The sequence below is a fragment of the Diabrotica undecimpunctata genome, chromosome 10 (assembly GCF_040954645.1).
Source record: "Diabrotica undecimpunctata isolate CICGRU chromosome 10, icDiaUnde3, whole genome shotgun sequence".
Classification (NCBI taxonomy): domain Eukaryota; kingdom Metazoa; phylum Arthropoda; class Insecta; order Coleoptera; family Chrysomelidae; genus Diabrotica; species Diabrotica undecimpunctata.
In genome coordinates, this window is record NC_092812.1 from 77,299,698 (window position 1) to 77,321,437 (window position 21,740).

General features: G+C 32.7%; 1 protein-coding gene across 6 annotated transcripts in view; it reads left to right on the forward strand.

Annotated features, from left to right (window-relative positions):
* Positions 1-21,740, forward strand: part of kmr (pleckstrin homology domain-containing family A member kramer) — a 118,675-nt gene that overhangs the window by 67,129 nt on the left and 29,806 nt on the right. For all 6 annotated transcript variants that reach the window (XM_072546843.1, XM_072546844.1, XM_072546845.1 and 3 more), the window contains exon 7: positions 5,757-5,991. In XM_072546843.1, the coding sequence (XP_072402944.1) occupies positions 5,757-5,991 (235 nt within the window). The remainder of the gene's footprint in view (positions 1-5,756; positions 5,992-21,740) is intronic.

The window sequence follows — 21,740 nt, forward strand, 5'->3', positions numbered from 1 at the left end:
GATTTCACTACTGCCAGAAGTTCTCTTCTCGTGACGCAATAATTCCGTTCAGGTTTCGAAAGAACTTTACTAAAATATCCGAGAACTCGTTCCTGTCCTCCTTGAATCTGAGACAGCACTCCTCCAATTCCCACATTACTTGCATCCGTATCTAAGATGAACTCTCCTTCTGGCAGTGGATACCCTAAAATTGGTGCTGTTATTAAATGCTTTTTCAACGTTTCAAAGGCATTTTGGCAGTCTATATCCCAGCGGTATTCTCTTGCTTCCTCCGTAAGTCGCGTTAATGGCTTAGCGATATCTGCAAACTTCTTAATAAACCTCCGGTAGTAAGTACATAGTCCAAGAAAACTTCTCACTTGATGTTTGTCAGTTGGTTTTGGCCATTCCTTAATGGAATCGATTTTTCCCTTATCCACGGCCACTCCTTCTTTACTGACTATATGACCCAGGTAATTGACTTTACCTTGAAATAGCTGGCACTTCTTGGGGTTTAGCATCAATTGGGCAGCTTTAAGTCGATTAAAAACGTTTTCTAAATTCCTCAAATGATCTTCGAATGTCTCCCCCAAGACGATTATGTCATCTAAATAAACCAGACATGTTTTCCAAGATAACCCTCTCAACACATTTTCCATAAGCCTCTCAAATGTCGCAGGAGCATTACAGAGTCCAAATGGCATAACGTTGAATTGCCACAATCCAGATCCTGTGGTGAAGGCTGTCTTTTCTTTATCTACTGGGTCCATTTCTACCTGCCAGTATCCAGACTTCAAATCCAAAGTAGAAAACAATTTACTTCCAGCCAATGTGTCCAATGTGTCATCGATCCGAGGCAGAGGATAACTATCTTTCTTGGTAACGTTGTTCAGCAAACGGTAATCCACACAGAACCTCGTCGTTCCGTCTTTCTTCTTAACCAGGACCACCGGAGAGACCCATGGGCTCGTAGAAGGTTCTATCACCCCGTCTTTCTTCATTTCCTGAACAATCGTTTCAGCTTCCTCTCTTTTCGCCTGTGGTAATCGTCGAGCTGTTTGACCAATTGGCTTAGCATTACCAGTATCAATTTTATGCTTAACAACCGTAGTTCTTCCCGTCTTTCCTCCTTTCGGTACGAAAATATCACGATACTGCCGAAGAAATTCCCTTAATTTCCTTTTCTCCATCTGATTTAGAGACTGTCCTGCAACTGCAACCATTTGGTCGAATTTATCGTTGGAATTATCAGATGTTGTCGCCTGACGGATTATGGATGTCACAGGTACACAAGTTCCTACTTTTGTCTCTTTCTTTATGGTCACTGGGTGGTCGTTGACATTGATAAGTCTCACAGGAATTTCCTTAGCCGAAGTCACCAATTCCTTTCCAATTATGATTCCACGGCCAACCTCATCGTCGTGGTTCCAAGGCTCCATCATAACAGGTCTCCCTTCGTCCACAAATCCCTGTAGCCGCGCTACTATGATCGTTTCGCTTCTCGCAGGCACGACTGTATCTTCTGTAATGGCTGCTTGCACAGTGTTGTCATTATGTGGATGGAGAAATACCTCCTCATTGCCAACTTTGATTACCTTATTCTTAAAATCCAATTGGAATCCATGCATATTCATTACGTCCATTCCTAATATAACATCCTCTTCGATGTCAGCAACTATAACAGTATGGACGAACTTTTCTGCTCCAATTCTCAATTGTACCTGGATTTCTCCATGAATGTTGGCATTTTCACCTGTAGCGGTCCGAAGTCGCAACCTCGTTGGTAACAGTTTCTTTCGGCTGTTTATAACTGTCGGGCGTATGATGGTTCTGGTCGCTCCGGTATCCACCAACAACGTATGCCTTTTACCATTTATGTCTCCATCTACATATACACTATCTTCACGACATTTCAAAGAAGCTATTAGTATAAGAGGGTCTTTGGAAGAGTTCCGGGTCGAAGCTGCCCCCCTAAGGTTGACTCGTTCTGGTTTTCCTGATGGTGAGTTTCTTGATTTTATGGTCTTCTTTTTCTTGCATGTCATGCTTTTCATCAAATTAAAGAGCTGGTCAAGTTTATCTTCGTCTCCTTCCTCTTTTACAGTCCTAACTTTACTGTACCCGCCAGAGGCCTGCGTAGCTGACTCGTATTCGAGGGCGGCGGATAAGACATCAACCAGCGTTTTGTGACGAGCTAATCGCAGTTTTCTGAGCATTTCATGATCACGAAGACCATCAATAAACGTTTGAACGGCCAATTTTTCCATCATGTCTTCGGGAGCTGTTGGATAAGCATATCGTACTAATCTGGCAATATCTACCTCATATTCTTGAAGAGCCTCATCTTTCTTCTGTCTACGATTTTTAAGCTGCGACTGATATACATGCTCCAAATGTTCGTGGCCATATCGCATATTTAACCTCTTCTTCAGTTGTTCGAAATCATCGGTCTCCTCTACGGCTATGGTCTGAAGCACATCTAAGGCATCTCCTCGAAGAGCGATAGTCAGGTTTACAGCCTTTTCTTTTTCAGACCATCCATTCGCTCTTGCGGCTGATTCGAACTGTTTCATGTAGTTGTTCCATGATGATTTTCCGTCGAAAGTTGGGACTTTCACATGAATAGAACCTCCACTTCCATCAAATTTCGGCCGTGTCTCCAACTTACATTTCGTCTCGTCTTCTTTTATCTCCACTGTAATCGGATTGTTTCCTCTCTCTGCTGTCCCTGTTTCCTCCAGCTTCTTTTCCATCTCTTTCCATATCTTTTCTTCGAAGGCCAACATATCGGCAGCAACTTGGTTTTTTAACGACGACATTCTATCGTCGAGGGCAGACATCTCAGAAGTGAGTTTAGAGATTTCCAAAGCGATGTCACCAGAAACTTTGTTCTCTAATGATGCGATGTCACCAGAAACTTTGGCTACATCACCAAAAACTTTCGAAATCGATGAGAGGACAGCATCTTCAAATATATAAGCCTCTGGATCTAGTCCTTCTTCTAGCAAAGCGTTCTTTAGTCGTTGGACTAACTCAGCCTTTTTTCCGGTGAAAGCTAATTCTCTGTCTTCAAGATGTCTTCTTAAATTAGTCACTGTCAGCTCATAAATCGTAGCCATTTTCACAATTTATTTTATATTCACTTGTATTATTATTATAAGTCTAATTTATGTTCGATCTCACTTCTTACACCACTGTGATGATTTTATTTCAATGTCTATTTAATTTATAATGTCTTGTTCTTATCTTAATTCATTAAAAAGCACAATAACTGATATTAATTTATTTATCACTAAATATACATAATTTATTAAAAAGCGAACGTAACATTTTATCGCGAGCGCGTCGTCAGAATTAACTGTTTTCTATTCTCCAAAAAGTCCTGTTATATATTCACTACTGTTAGACTGGAAACGTATACGGCCTTCTAGACAGAGCGGCGAATTGTTCTCAGAACCGGTATGGTTAAATCGGCTTGTCTCCAGAAGGTTCGAATTGTTGTTTTTATTACAAAGGGGGACCCATCGTGTGTCAGGTAGGCATTACCTAAAAAATACGTGAATGAATGAAAATATTAGTAATAAATATATTTACGGTTTTGGGTCAGAATTTATCGTAACACTATCTTTCAACATATAGGGCCATTTTATTGTCTACGTTTACATTTAATCAGCTTTCACAACTACACCCCACTACACAGTGTGATAACCTAAATTCATACCCTGATCTTTCATTCATCTTTGTTATCAATATACTCAAATCTTTCACAATCGATTTAAAGTTTAATCAGACAATTTAACTAATATCCAGAAGATACATTACAGTAACATCTTACTTACCCATTTATTGAAATACATAAATCCACATTAAATTAAAATTTTTTCTTTATTAGGTTTCTATATTTTACAAATCCACACAAAAAACAGTTTAACCCTCAGTAATACAGATACAGATACCCATATCTATAATATATCTATTATACTATCTACTATCCAATTTTTAGGTACCCAATGTTGATTTAAAACATATTTATAGGACCTTGTTAATCTTTTAGTTATCCTGGATCCATTAGGTATATGTATTGGTGTTTGCCTATTTATAATTCAAATATTTTCTTAAAGTCATTCCATCTATACAATTGTTCTACAATTATCTAGCATAAACTTTCAGGGTATATTAACCTTACAATTATAACCCTACAATTATAACTTTTCTTTCTTTTTTTCTTTAATAGGTTTCTATACTTTACAACATCCACACACGTAAGTTCACCTCTCCGTCCTCAATAATAAACATCTCAGCATACACATATATACCATCTAATTTTTAGGTACCAAATGTTAATTTAAACCGTATAAGGTCTTTTATTAATATTTCAATTTATTCTAGTTTCATTAGGAACATATATTGATGCTTGCCTACTTATATTTCAAATATTTTCATAAATCATTCCATCTATACAATTGTTTCACAATGTTCTAACATAATTTTCAGGGTATATTACTCTGATAACTCCCAACATTTTGATATTGACATTTTGAAATAAAAACATTTAACACATTGTTAGCTATTGTCGCACAAGACGAATACTAAAGTTACATTGAATGTTTTGTTCATTCGTTCGTTCTAAAAATGGGAGTGTTGCGTTGCCATGCAGTATATCTGTTTAAAACTTTAACATCATACGAATTTATTAGCCAAAATATAATTAATAACAAATTTAATATAATTTAAAGAGTTTTTACCCACATATTTAGTGGCTTCACTCATGTACACCTGGTAAGTATTTAATCACATTGCTGTAACCTTAGTCTTTAAAGTGCTAATACTTATTCCAGGTAAATACACTGATGATGGACTTGCTAGTTCGAAAACCGAAATGTAGACCGAAAAGGTCTTTTTAGTTTTATACCTTTTATAAAGGATTTTTAAATAAAACTTTTAGTTCTCATTACATTCATCCATACCATGTCTACCAGTTCTTCTCTTTTTAAAACCCATTGTTGACTGTTTTAAAATAATGATATAGGAACTCATTTCGACCACCTTATACAATGAAAACAACACTATCTTTGTTTAATTTTTTAAATTTTTTTGTGCGATGTTTTGAGATATTTTTAAATAGTAAGTTAAAGTAATAAATTGAATTCATGAAATACCTTTTTCCACTACAATTTAAAATATCTCCAAAATTAATAGGCATAGAAAATACTTAAGACAAATTAAACTACATTGGCTTTAGTTTATGATGGTGATATAAAATACAATGTGGTGCATTTAAAAATACTGAGAAAATATTGAATTTGTGTTTTAACTTACCCTGTAGTAGATTTAAAGAGTATAATCATTCTTATGAATTTTGACAATCACTTAAAAACTATGGCTATAACAGGTCGTTGCTTTCGTACCATTTTGAAATTATACAGGGCATTAAACTTGTTACAATTTTTATCTAAATTTGGTTATAACTTTTTAAGTACCCTGTATACACAAAACAACTTTGTATGCTTGTAACGAGGAAATGAAGCAGATTTTAAATTTAAAATAAAATAGAAGGTGTTTCATTAAAAAAAAAACATGCGCTACAGAGTTGTGGAAGACTCTATTTTTGTAAATAACTTTTTTTAAGTAATAACTGTAAAATTTGATCACCCTGTATGTTTTAATTTATGATATATAAATTTCAACTGTGAAGCAATTAGATCATAATTAAAAGGCATGTAATATCCTTAGACTTAAACTTAACTTGTGGATCTGAAAGCAACATATTTTTATAGAGAGAGGAATCTATGAAGAGGTTATTAGAATGGAAGCAGCGCATGCTTCAATCTCCATTAAATAGAAAAATACAGGGAAATGTGGCATATAGAGGAAAGACTGGGTTTTATGATAATAATAATTATGATAATGGTTATAAAGTACGTAGAAATCCAAAACGTAATAATGTATATAGAGATGAGATGTTGAATAAAACTTCTTCGCAATATAATAGTTATTCTTCAGATGACGAAGGTAAGTGTTCTTTCGTTTCATGATTTTCTGGTGGTGAAAATGTGGTTATTAATAATTTATTGGACGTAATTTTTGTGCAGTATAAATTTTTTCAACACGAGCAATACTAGAAATACTCACGGACTGAAATATTGCTATTTTAATTTTTAAGAATCTTTTGCTATATGAATGTTACTTATTATTACTCTTTAAAATATAATATATTTTTTAAACAGAAATGTTGAAGTGTTTAAGTGTATTAAAATTATTTAATATGGATTGTTACAATATTACATCAGACATACAGACGACTTAATGAAAGAGCATCATTTTAATCATAATATTAAATTTAAAACAGCAACAAATACAACACAATAAAAAAACCGTTATTAACAATACTGTTTAGGAAAAAAGATGCAGATCAAGAAAAAAATGGATACATCAAGTAGTATAGGAGGGAAAAGTTAAACAAAAATCACTTGTCGAACTGAAAATAATGACAGGAAATAGAAAAGAATGGAAGATATGTGTGAATGGAAATTAAAATAGCTTGCCGAAATCCGACACCCTGATAGGGTAAAAGGTAGGGGAGAAAGAAAGAAAGTAATTAGTATTGCTTCCTCTAGCTTTCATAATAGCCTCCATCCTCTGAGACATGCTCCTTAGAAGTTCTTGAATGGTTGCTGGACGAATTCGAATTCTTCATCTCATTCCTCCTATGCACCAATTCGTAATTTTGTATTCGAGTTAGGAACTGAGTTTTGTTTTCGTACACGTTGCTTTAGGCTTTCCCATATATGTTCTATGGAATTTGCATCAGGACTCATTGGTGGTCAATCGATAGTCTCAATACCAATATTGAAGACTTGGATTAGTAAATACTTTCTACGTACTAATATGTCACGTTCTACGTCGCTTTCCACATTTGGCACGCTGCCTTGCTTAGTTTTCTCCGTCATTCTATTCCTTAAATCCTATTCCCTTACGTCACACAGTCAGGGTGCAGTGGGCGAATGCAGTGAATGACAGTGAACATTGAGGCTTTGTTGCGTGTATCATATGTCTAAAAATGGATTATTTTTCATATGGTTAGATATTTATCTAATCGTATTCTATTTGTTAAATCCTGTCACGTAATATGTCACACACCCCTGCGTTAAACCGTTTTAATTTTACCAGTTTAAGGTGTTCTCTTCTTCGCTCCTATTGGACCAATAAAAGCGAAGATACGTAACTAAGGCCCTTTTGGCATTCTTTAAGGCACTTTGGTATTTGATTTTTCTGTTTCATTGTATTATATTCGTTAAATCCTTCAAAACAAAAAACGAATCGAAAAAAAAGACAAGAAGTCATTCCCATGACGTCATTGTATAGGGTTTGGGTCATGACTAGAGGTTCTGAACCGTACTAAGAGATGGGTCGGTCGGTAATACAGATACAGTGATTACCGAATGTCGCAAATGAAAAGAATTTTCTGACTACACCCTGTATATCAAACCTATTATACTTCAGGTGCCAAATATTCAGTTGACAAACAGTTGCGGTTTTGGCTAAGGTTCATGTTTTGACTAAGTTAGGCTGGTAATGCAGATCCAACGTTTACCGACATTGGCGCCAGTGACGTCAGAATTGGACCTTAATCGTCTATATAGTTTACTACTACCAACTGCCTCAAGGTATATTCTTATGGCATATGTACGAGCAATATTATGCATTATGAAATCATCGAACCCAATGAAGCCAGCATAAGTAAATCATGGTCTGTAAGGGTGTTGAATCTATACCAAATAGCATTCAATTTTAGATCTACCTCAACAAGCTCAGTGCGTCGATCCCGAATAATCCCACCCAATAACATAATGGAACTGCCACCAAAATTAACATTTTTATTAGAGTATATTCTGCGAAACGTTCTCCAGAGTCTGGTTACAACGATTCTGATCTTGTTTCATCCGTAAAAAGAACTTTTCCCAATTGCTGCTCATTTTAGTTGGGATCGGTTTGTGCAAATTTTAATTGTCTAAATTTGTGACGTGTTAGAAGTCTCGAAATCTTGTCAGGACATTTTGGACCTAAAGAACCTTTGCCTTGTCATCAGCAGCTGCTTTTTCAACTCCGGAACTATAAGCGTGCGATTTCGTAAGAACTAAAATATTGCTTATCTCTAAGTGTTGAACTTCTTTTTCGACCTTGACCAGAGCGTCTTTTGTGTTCTCCAGTTTCTTTGTATCGCTTTACTATACGACAAACAGATGATTGATGGATATGCAATCTTCTTCACTGCTCATTTGTTAAAGTAGCATTTATGCACAAACATCATCACTTAAATGTGATTAACTACATCTATCATGTTATCTATAGAAATAACATAGTAGTTAGCAGCAGCCATAAGTATGCTGTCTGTAATACGATTGCAATACACGTAAAACACTCCAGATATTCCGAGTATATATATATATATATATATATATATATATATATATATATATATATATATATATAAAATAAAGTTTTATTTTGAGGTTGCAGTCATTAATAGGGCAGGAAAGTAAAACTCTTTGTTCTTAAATCAAGCTTTCGCAAAATTTATTTGCTTCTTCAGGATATGCTAAAATATGGTATCAGTAAATACAACGAAATTAGAACTAAATAGCATTGTATAAAACTAGTAAAAAACTTACAACATGAGGTTAATCCATTAAATTTTCAAATTTGCAAAACATTAAAACTTAACTTATTTTAAAAATTATACAGTTATGTAAGTACAATATTCCAATTTAATTTAATTTTGTAAAAATTCATTTTGACATTGATTATGTTGATGTTTGATTTATGTCAGAAAGACACTCGTTTCTGTTTATTATATTTTTTGTTGTTGATAACTAGCTCTTGATTGTTATTATGGTTACGTACAAAGTGGCGCCAAATATGAATATTTAAATTTTTTGAAATTCTAATATTTATAGTCAGAAAATCTAATATTGGAAAATTATAGTATTAATTTTCGTAAGACAGAATGTAATTATAGATATTGCTTAGTTTATCAATATCAGTTTTTTTATTAACGCATTGATATTTATTTATGCATACCATTTCTAAGAATTCTCTTTTATTTAATTGATTTTCGCGTCTTAATATATTAGTTTCATTGAAATTAAATGAATGATTTTTATTAATTGCATGATCTATTAATGCACACGTATTTTTATTATTTCTAAGGTCACTTTTATGTGATGTTAGTCTGCCTATTAGATTTCTAGATGTGTGTCCGATGTATGACTTATCACAATTTTCGCATGGTATTATATAAACTACATTTGAGCTTTCCATAATGCTAATAGGTGATTTAGTTTTTGTATACAATGATGCTAATGTTTTAACATTTTTAGTTGCAATTTTAATATCAGAATAGTTAGCAAAGACTTTAGTTAGTTTGGGTGTTAATGTTGGTATGTAAGGTTAACATTAACACCCAAACTAACTAAAGTCTTTGCTAACTATTCTGATATTAAAATTGCAACTAAAAATGTTAAAACATTAGCATCATTGTATACAAAAACTAAATCACCTATTAGCATTATGGAAAGCTCAAATGTAGTTTATATAATACCATGCGAAAATTGTGATAAGTCATACATCGGACACACATCTAGAAATCTAATAGGCAGACTAACATCACATAAAAGTGACCTTAGAAATAATAAAAATACGTGTGCATTAATAGATCATGCAATTAATAAAAATCATTCATTTAATTTCAATGAAACTAATATATTAAGACGCGAAAATCAATTAAATAAAAGAGAATTCTTAGAAATGGTATGCATAAATAAATATCAATGCGTTAATAAAAAAACTGATATTGATAAACTAAGCAATATCTATAATTACATTCTGTCTTACGAAAATTAATACTATAATTTTCCAATATTAGATTTTCTGACTATAAATATTAGAATTTCAAAAAATTTAAATATTCATATTTGGCGCCACTTTGTACGTAACCATAATAACAATCAAGAGCTAGTTATCAACAACAAAAAATATAATAAACAGAAACGAGTGTCTTTCTGACATAAATCAAACATCAACATAATCAATGTCAAAATGAATTTTTACAAAATTAAATTAAATTGGAATATTGTACTTACATAACTGTATAATTTTTAAAATAAGTTAAGTTTTAATGTTTTGCAAATTTGAAAATTTAATGGATTAACCTCATGTTGTAAGTTTTTTACTAGTTTTATACAATGCTATTTAGTTCTAATTTCGTTGTATTTACTGATACCATATTTTAGCATATCCTGAAGAAGCAAATAAATTTTGCGAAAGCTTGATTTAAGAACAAAGAGTTTTACTTTCCTGCCCTATTAATGACTGCAACCTCAAAATAAAACTTTATTTTACATAACGTGTCAGTCAATAATACCTAACTACTTTATATATATATATATATATATATATATATATATATATATATATATATATATATATATATATATATATATTGATTTATAGTATCAGCAATCGGTCAGGAAATAAAACTCTATTTGTTCAGTCTCAATATTTCGTCACGATTTTGTGACTTCTTCAGGAGAAAACTGTAAATTTATTAGAATCATTAATTATTATGTGTAAACAAAGTGAATATTTTAATACTTACAACTATAAGAATAAAAATTTAAATTTTTTTATAGCATATCTAAATAAATGACATATTTGTTTGAAAAATAAAATAAAATAAAACAAAAATAATTTGAAATATATATATACGCTCACAGGGAAAAAATTAACAGAAAAAATATTTAGAATAAAATATGCGATATTTTTGTCCGTGAGTGTATATTTTAAACTGTCTCTAAGAGAAATTTTACAGTGACAGCTCTCATCTAAAAGCTATAATCGTTTTATATATTTTAATGTAACGTATATGTTAGCCAAAGCTTGTTTGAATTTTAATTGGCAATCGTACTTCGATACGATTGTCGCACCAGCAGTTATTTCCATTGAGATTATCGATTTACGGTCGGATCGATCCTTACCAGTACACCAGATTTTTATGCAGACATAAATGAGCATTGGAACTCGAATTTTCTGTAGACAACTTACGTACCTGACGGGGTGTTGTACCTGGTAGAGCAATAGACAGTTCATTGTTTCGAGTCTTTTGATTATCGAAGAGGTATCGTTGCCACCTTTGACTAGAAAGGAGACGGTAGAACTAACATGACTCATATCTTCTTCTTTCTCTTTATAAGCAATTCTGTTTGTTCATTGGCGGATTAATACCTCTATGGAAGGTTGTCACTCCATCTTTTGCGCGGTAGTTCGATACTTCTTCTGTCGATTGGTGACTTATCTCTTGCTATTTTGACGACATGGGTCGACCCCATTCTGTTTATGTGGTTATTCCATTTTTTTCTATTTTGTGTCCATTTATTTACAATGTACGTTACATTTTCGTCTAATGTCTTCACTTCTCTTTCGATCTCATCTCATGATTCACGACAGTCTAAATCTAGCTTACTTTCCTTGCAAACAGTCCAATTCTTGACAAATACTTTTTCGCGACGTATCTATGAACGCTGGGCCGCTATTTTTCGTAATGATAATAAAAAGATCCGATATCGAAAGCGACGTAACTATGTACGCTTGGCTGCTAAAGGTCAGTAATTCCTGTTTAACTTTCTGACAACTCTTGCTGAAAACCCTTTAAGCAAAAAGAATCGATAGGACCCTATGCTTACAGGATCAAGCTAGCTCTTACCCTTTTGCTCTCGCGAAGTTCTTGTACTCGTTGGGCTAGGACACCTGCGTTATTATTTGACAGATGTACCGCCCCAGTCAAACTCCCTGGCTCTGTCCTCGAATCGAATCTGGAGGTAAGTTGGCGCGAAAGGAAACACAAGAACGCCAGTCGGTTATCCGAAAGAATAACGAAACTTCACTCGCCTTACTGAGTAAATAAAACTAAAAAAACAATGAAGATATAAGTAATTTCTTGTAATTTGTAATCATTTACCGTCTTGTTGCTTATAAAACAGGAAACATTGAATTCCATTCATTCTTGTTTGAGGATTTGAACAACCCCATAATTGAACTCGGTTCGGTAGGTCCAAATTAGCCTTACATTTGTACAAGAATAGCTTGTTTTCAACCGAAAGGGTTTGTTTATATTGTCTTAAGATTAATTTAAACCTTCTTAGCTTGATTATGGAATTTCTATGTTAATGTTTTGTTAACTATCGAACTCAGGAACTTTACTTGTGTACTAGTCGGCAGTTGCATAGCATTTATAGGTTCTCCTGAGTTGTCAATGAACTGAGTATTTAGGTCCATTTAGTCTTTTTCAGTTTTACTTTCTATTTGTTAAGTTAGATTTATAATTAGTTCAGATGATTTTGTAATTGCGCGGATGCAGTTATAAGATTTTCACTGGCAGGAATTATGGCAGTGTCATCGGCAAATGTTGACATTATACTACTATTGTTGCTTAAATAACATACGAAAGTAGACCTGATTACGCTTTACTGTATTAAGGGCAGCGTTAAACCACGAGTCATTGTCCACCTCCAGTAGAAGAGGGCACTGAAAGAAGATGATGAGTGCTGACTTTCAATATAATGGTTCGTTGAGATGGTAAGTGCAATAATTGGCTTAAGACAACGATTCTTACAGGTGTTCAATATTTTGTTTCATCAGTAAATAAATCTAAACAGCTATTGTTGTTGAAAGCTTGGAGAAGGTTTCCACAAGATCTGCCTTTAGTATGTTTAGCGTTCCAATCGTCCCAACTGGTGAATTTGCTTCGTATTGTGTTAAACATCTCCTTGTACTAGTTTATCTCGATTCTGTGTCTAAGAAACTGTACACAACTTCTATCTTCAGTGATCTAGACCGGACATTAATATTGATTATTAAGCTGTGCCGGTCTGAGACTGCGAGTCAGCTCTCCAATAGTCCATAAAAAACCTACTGCCTTGGGAAATTTTTATCCCCGACACGACGGTTCCCAATAAGTAGTAGGAAACGTTTTTTTCATGTAAAGTAGAAGTAAGAAAGGTTTGTCGGATATCATATTAGACCAAGTTATGAATCCTCGTTTAAGCTCTACCTCTTTAAAATATGGCTTCTCCTTTTAAGAATGGGGTTAGGTTTCGTAGACGTTCTATTGTGTGTTATTTCCTTGTGTGGGTTGTACTTCATGGAGCCAAATATGCCACCAAACCACAAGCTCCTTAGATAGATAACAAACGGTTTCTTCCAAATTTTTTGGATTTCTTTAGTAAATATGTAGAGGATAGCTGTGGCTAGGTCCTCACCTAGGACAGGTATCAATGTGCAATGAGATTGGGAAACCACATAAACCAATCTCTCCTATCCTTTGTTAGTTGAATTACCCCTTTAAGGAGTATATCGAGGGCATTCACTGTTGGAAGAATGATATGGCGTATCCGTACTATTAGGTAGGTCATGTGATTACAGGAAGCGGCAACGTCATTCTTTCTGTCAGGGAAAACGTTAAAACGGATCATAGACATAAAGTGGATTAGCGATTTCATTTCTGGTGAGTTCGTAAGTTGGAATTTGTTTAGGGGTGGTCACGGGTCGGGTTTATTTAGGTTTAACTTGTGGATATTTTCTTAAGGGACATCTAGGAGAAAAGGCAGGGTGGTTTCCTTGACATTTTAGGTATGTAGTAGCATGTGTTGTGGAGCAAGCTAGCGAGTCCGTGAAGACTCTGACGAGATGTGGGATTGTTGTTGGAACGGGTAATAATATTTTGTATGTAACAGATTGACCAAGTCGCGAGGATTTGTATAATAGTTAATGAAAGGTGTATAATTAGTCAACTGGCTGCAGTACAACCGGTATAGAGAAGACTTCTTTCGGAGAAGAAAAGAAAAGTTGCTTGGATCTTGTTAATTTTGTATGGTAGAATTTCATAAAATGACATAGTGTTGCACATTAACTACAAAATTAAATATTTGATTTTTGTTTTATTCTTAATGACGTACTCCTAAAACATTGCATGACATGCTTGCATAATTATTAAAATGCAAAAATGAGTCGGAGTCCTCTGAAAGATATTACAAGTACTTTTAGGACCACAATTCTGGATGAAAACTTTTGCTTCCAGATAATTTTCATAAAGTTGTTTTGTTAATACATATTTATACCTATTCTAATCAGAAATGCCTTTATATTTCTCCCATTGATAAATTTTATGAGACTTTTTAATAGAAAATTTAATATTAACTACTCTATTTAATAGGAATAAAGCAGAATTTTATTTAAAAATACATTATACTTAACGATTCTAATTCCTACTCGGAAATTGTTTCTCAAAATACAAATTATTATTTTGTTTTTTCACTTAGATATAAAACTGTATAACACATGTCTGAATTGTAATTATTAACAGGCAGATAAATTTAAATTATTAGAAGAATTTGGTAATGAAACAAAATAATTTGTATTTTGAGAACGATTTGAGATTTGAAAGAAAATTGTGGTTCATTTCTCTTAAATACAGTAAAAAATATTGTTCAATCTGAATGTCACTTTCAATTTTAGTACGACCTCATATTTTTTAGACGTTCAACTGGTATTTATATATTTTTTAAAGTTTATAAATATTGTTTTATTTGAATAAGAAATTATCTCGAGATAATTTATATATATCGAACTAAAAACCCATCGACAGTGCTAAGGCTAGGTGCACACACATCGAATTTGATCGGTCGATAAAAGTTCGATCGATTTTTGTCGATAATGTTTTGCACGCACATTACACGATATTTATTCGATGACGTTTGTTGGTCCACAAATGTTTGTTAGGTGGAGTACACAAAATCACAATGAACAACACATAACTACGTAGCAAACGGACGACGTACTGGAGCAGTGTTCAAAAAAACGCAACTGGTCCTCTGGTCGATGTGTGTGAGCGCCATGTGAGCTCTTTCATTTAGTATCGTTCGCATTGGAATGACAGCAACGATCACGGCAGCTATCCATGCAGTGGCGCCAGTGGCAGTAATCAAAAGTTACACGGCATCGATACCGTGCCGTTTGGCAATCGATGCGTGTGCACGCACACATTGTTTCTTCCTACCAAAGGAATTTATTCGATCGAACTTTTATCGACCGTCCAAAGTCGATGTGTATGCGCTTAGAGTCAGAAATTAAAATTGCGTCATTTTTTTATACATGTCAACTTAGTAAAGAGGTCAAAATAATATTTATTATTCATCGCTGTTATTGAGTTTTGGTAGAAAAATACAGCGTGTAAAAAAGTGATATATTCACAGATCCGTAACTAATGGACAATGTCTCATCAGTTAGTGAAATATGAAATCATCTTATTTAATAATAAAGTAGGCATAATAACTTTCATTTCGCATTTGATAGATCACATTTTTTTATCTCATGTAATTATCATATCGAATTTCTTAACGTCTGGTAGCAAGATAATCTGATATATTCATATCTTTTAGGATGTGCTTACTAATTGTACAAATATGTTATATTAGTCTAGTGTACCATGGTAAAAATATGGTATAACCTCCGATTTCCATCAAGACGCATCGAATTTGATGAAATTTTGGAATTAACCTCTATTTACCATTAACTTCAAAATCTACCCTATACCGAAGTGTGCCTTTAGGGTGGAATCCACTCCAACTGGGGGTTGGTACCTTTAGATTGAAAATAACCTCAAGAATCAATAAAAAAATGTATTCTAAGCAAAAACATTTATATAGAGTGTTTTTTCGAAAAATCAATACTTTTAGACTTATTCGTGATTAAATATCTCAATTGTTCTTATCTTTTCAATCGATTTTGTCAGGAATAACTCAAAAACTTTGCGTTTTATCGTAAAAAAGTAAAAACTATTAATAGATAAAATGTAACTTTTAAGTAATCAAAGAGATTGTTTTTTTTATTTTTGTTGTAAGCCTAATACAAACTCAGTTTTAACTCATTGAGCATGACAATTTTGTATTTAACGAAATATTTTAAAAACTCAACCTATAATAATAGGAAAACGGTCAATTTTACTGGAAAAATTCGTAATATATTTTTTAAAGTACTTAAAAAAGCATGGAAATGAGACTTACAGAACTCTCTAGCTAACTAAGAGAATTATGATACAAATAAGATCGATTCATATTTTTTTTTTGAAGAAAAAAAATACTACTCTTGCTATTTCCACCCTAATTGCAATTAAACGGTATCCATTTAAAATTTAATTTATTTAACCTTTGTTAGAATACTGACAATTTTTATTTATATAGATTACGTAAAATGTACACCCGTACCTACATAAGCTTTAAATAGTTTTATTATTTTAAAGATTATTTTTATGATGAAGTGCATCGCAACTCCAACAAATAATAGGCAAATGAGCTTGGACTACGTGAAGCTTATTATATCTAAATTTAGACACCCACTCGAAACCGGGGTTTGAATCGGTTGGATTTAATTTCAATATTCTGATGATGATGAATGTCCCATGTTCCAAAAAAGCAGTTGAAGAGTCGGGTGCAGAATTAGAGCACACAATTTAATATAAACAAGATTATGATGATGACGAAACAAGATCAGCGACAGGCGAAGAGAATTTGACGTCGACTAACAAAAATTGAACTGTATGGCAAAATGCCCCAAACTGAAGAAGTATTCGATGCTTTTCTGGGAATTCTTATCGAAGTTGGGTTAGATAAATCAAATAGGAAACACGTAACTGAGTTCTGGAAATTAAATGCTCTGCCACTTGTTCGTGCTGCTATGTCGCGAGATCTTTTCCAATTACTGTTGAGGGTATTCGTTTTGATGACTAGCGAACACGTTCTGAAAAAGTAAAGTTGCGCCAATCCATGACATCTGGACCATGCTCAACAGTAATTTAAAAAAAGGTTACAAGCCCTCAAAACGTCTACCTGTAGATGATCAGATATTTCGATATAGAGGGCATACAAAATTTACTCAATACATTCGCTCGAACTCTGCAAAATATGGTATCAAGATTTTTTGGGCATGTGACGTGCAAAATGCTTACCCATTACAAGGACAGTTATACAGTGTGTCCGTAAAGTATGGAATAAATTCGATATTTCCACTAAATGAAAAGTCTTAAAAAATCTAAAACACGTCGATTTTTAAATTCAATGTTCTACATTTTACAATAAAATTTCATTATACAAGGTGATACAGATTACAGTGATGACGTCTTCGGCTCTTTTTTTAAATGTAACACCCTGTATTTTAGGACATTTTTAGATCGATAAAAATGAGCTGATTTCAAAAAAGTATAATACTCGGGTCTAATGGATATAATTTGAAAGATATGCGCTTAGAAAATAAATTATTTATTATCAATTTCAAAAAGTAACCTACTTCTAGTTTTTGGTAAACTGTAATTATTTTTAGTAATGTTCAATAACAATTAAGTAGTACAATAATTGTATTAATTCGTGTGTGTTCTGTATTATTACTTAGAATTAATTTTAAGTAGAAATGAATTTGAGTGTAAAGCAAAGAATTGAAATACTCATGATGATTGGGTATGGAGACAAATCGCGAACTCAGATGGAAGTGTGTAATTTATTTAATGATAAATATCCAGAAATACCCATCACGCAGTCAACAGTAAGTAAGATTGAAAAGAAATTTCGAGAAACTGGTACGGTTGAAAATGCACGCAAATCAGGTCGTCCCTCTGTAAATTATGTTACAACATTAAATGTTCTACTTACTTTTGAAGAAGTTGCGCACACTTCTGTTCGTAAGGTTAGTAGTGATCTCGATGTTTGCAAAACAACGGTACACAAAGTACGTAAAAGTAAGTAAAGTAAGTAAAATGCACAGTTGTACAGGAATTAAACGAGGATGATCCAGATAAAAGAATACAATTTTGCGAAATAATGATGGATAACAGCCACCGTAACCCTCTCTTGGTTCAACATATTATTTTTTCTGATGAGGCTACAATTATAGATACTGGGCACAAGAAAACTCCAACTGGATGCGATAACATCATACACAATACCCGCAAAAGGTAAACGTATGGTCTGGCATTGTAAGAAATAAAATCATTGGACCCTACTATTTCGAAGGTAATTTAAACGGGCCAGCATACCTTCAGTTTTTAAGTGGGTATCTCGTACCTACTTTAATTAATTTATTCCCCAGTACAATTAATCTTGGAGGTTTTGATAAAAGTTTATGGTTTCAACAGGATGGTGCGCCTCCGCATTATGCTTTAGATGTTCGAAGGTACCTAAACGAAATGTTTCCGAACAGGTGGATTGGAAGACGTGTACATATTGAATGGCTAGCGAGGTCGCCAGACCTCAATCCTTTGGATTATTTTATGTGGGGTCATTTAAAGAATGTTGTTTATGAAACGAAACCTGCTAATATTGGAGACTTAAAAACAAGAATTCGTAAAGAAATAAACAATATTTCTCAAGAAAGCATAAACAAGGTTCTACAAGAATTTGTACAACGTTTGGGTTACTTTCAAATACAACAAGGGCTACAATTCGAACATTTAAGATTAAGTCATGTATTAATTGCTGAATTACTTTCAAGTTATTTATTATAATTTATTTATAATTTATTAATATTATAAATCAATAAAAATTAATTTTCTAAGCGCATATCTTTCAAATTATATCCGTTAGACCCCCAGTGTTATACTTTTTTGGAATCAGCTCATTTTTGTCGATCTAAAAATGTCCTAAAATACAGGGTGTTACATTTAAAAAAAGAACCGATGACGTCATCACTGTAATGTGTATCACCTTGTATAATGAAATTTTATTGTAAAACGTAGAACATTAAATTTAAAAATCGATGTGTTTTAGATTTTTTTAAAAAGGCTTTTCATTTAGGAAATATCGAATTTATTCCATACTTTACGGACACACTGTATACTAGAAAACCATCAGGTGGCGAACATCAAGTAAATGTTGACGAAAACATGGTTTTGGATTTGGCGAATCCATACAAAGGATCTGGTAGAAACGTAACCACGGACAATTTTTTCACTACACTACAATTGGCTCATACACTGAATTCTTGGGATATGAGTTTAGTTGGCATAGTGTAAAAAAACAAGCGGTTTATACCGTCAAATACGCAAGCTTCGAAAACTTGAAGCATTTTTTATTCGAGTAATTTTGCATATACAAAAGAGGTCATAGTTTGCTCTTATGTTTCAAAAAGAATAAATCGGTGGTATTAAGACTCAATACTCCAGAAGTATCAAACACATCTGCAAAACCAGAAATGGTTCTGTATTATAATAAAACCAAAGGAGGAGTTAATACAATGTATAATATGTTATCGGAATATACCACTAAGCTAGGAACCCGATGGAGGGCATCTAACACGTTTGGCCACATATATTAATGTACGGAACATAATCCTAAACTAAAAAAAAAGTAACGCTCGGCGAATTTTTCTAAAAGAACTTGCCAATCAACTTTGTATTGCATCCATCCAGACAAGGGCTACCCTTCCAAAGGTATTAGGAAATTACTTTACCAAAAGGGTTATAAAAGCGTGTATTGGACATCAAATACTGCTACCGACAATACCAGAAGTTTAAAACGGACCACAACGTAATGCATCTGGACAAGCCATCGTAGTTGTGAGTTGTTATATATGCCGCAAGAAAATAATAAATAGCGAAAGACAAGAAAAAGTTGCAAAATCTGTTCAAAGACCGTGTGTGATGAACATTCAATAACCAGACCAACATGCATTGGAATTTTATTTACAATAAAAAAAATAATAATTCACATAAATTTGTTTGATGACAATGCAATATATTCATACCTGGGTACACCTGTATCTTTTCAGTAATTCACGTCACTAAAAAATATCATTCAGTTTTTTGTCACTTTGGATTAATCGAGAAAGTCTAAAAATAGAGTTTTGAGTTCTCCTAAGAAATCAGTCACCTGGACCTTTTTTAAAAGTCAAATAAATATAGTCAAATCAAGTAAACAGCAATTCAAGTAAACGTGTATCTTCCTAGTGATTTAAAGGTTAAGCATCAGTAACAGGTTCCAAAACTGTGAACAATTTGACAAAAATTATTGTTATAGTGAAAAAAATATTTTTGTAATTTTTAAAAATGCTATCTTTTTTGTTTCAAAATAAGTACAAATCTATTTAAGATACTTAAAATTTGATAATAAAAGTTATGATTTTTTATAGAAAATATTGTTATATAACAAATTTTACGTGTCTTCGATAGTTTTGAACTTATTTTAACAAGAATATGGTATTTTTAAAAATGTCAAAAAAATTATTTTAACTGTAACCACAATTTTTTCAAAATTATTAATTTAAATTGTTCAAACTTTTGGATCCCATAACTGATGCTTAAATAAAGTGGATTTGAAATGGATAGCATTTCTTTGCAATTAGGGTAGATTGTATAATTTCAATTCCCTTTGCAAGGGTAGTATTGTTGTTTTTTCTCACGAAAAAATAGAAATGGACCTTATTTTATCATAACTTCCTTATTTCATACGCTAGAGAGTTCTACGAAGTCAGTACAGTTTGGAAAGCTACAAAAATACGTATTTAAACAAAAATCTCAGCTCCTTTATTAGATAAGAACATGAAATTTTATAATCTAACATGATTTTTAAATATTATTTTGCCTTTGAATTATACAAAAAATATTTTTTTAGTTCCAATGTACTCTAGAGAGCGCGCTAGAGGGTTTTCTAGAGGCAGTTAATGTCTCAAAAAAGGTGTCCGTTGGCGGAACACTAATTCTCAGGATTGGCACATCTGAAACAAAAAATTTCAATGGAATTACTTAAAGGAAGAGTCCTTACAAGACAATTAACCACTTTTTAGAAAAAAAGTCGAAAAATTAATTTTGAGATGCAAAAATTGGTAAAAAAAATTGCCTTTTTTCAATTTTTTTTCAAATGTCTGCTATTTTGTTTTTTAATTTTAATTTTCTATTAAAAGTGGTGGAATATTTTACAAGGACGCTTTCTTTAAGTAATCCTTTTTTTATATGATAGGCGCCCTCTAGAAAAAGAATTATTCATGGGAACTAAAAACAAAAATTTCTTTGTTTAACTCAAAGATAATATTAAAAAAAATTCATGCTCGTATCTAATAAAGGAGCTGAGAATTATTATTTTTTTTGAAAATATGCATTTGTTAGCTTTCTAATATGTACTAGTACCTTAAGGCTTTTTTAATTACTTTAAAAATTATATAACAAATTTTCCAGTAAAAGTGATCTTTTTCCTGTTATTATATTTTAAAATTTATCATTAAATACAAAATTGTCATCTGCAATGAGTTATAACTCGGTTTGTAGGCTTACAGTAAAAATAAAAAAAACTCTGTAATAAAATCTCTTTAATTTATTATAAGCTACATTTTATCTATTAACAGCTTTTATGATAAAATGTAAAGTTTTGGAGTATTCGTGACAAATCGATTGAGATTAAGAAAAATTGAAATATTCAATTACGAATAAGTCTTAATTGGTTTTTCGAAAAACAAAAAACTCTAGAAATTTTTTTGCTTAGAATATATTTTTCTATCAATTCCTGAGGTTATTTTTAATATAAAGGTACCAATCCCCCAGTTAGACTGGATTCTAGCCCCAAGGTAAAAGCATACTTCGTCATAGGGTAGATTTTAAAGTTAAGGGTAAATAGAGGTTAATACCAAAACTTCATCAAAATCAATGCGTCTTGATGGAAATCAGAATT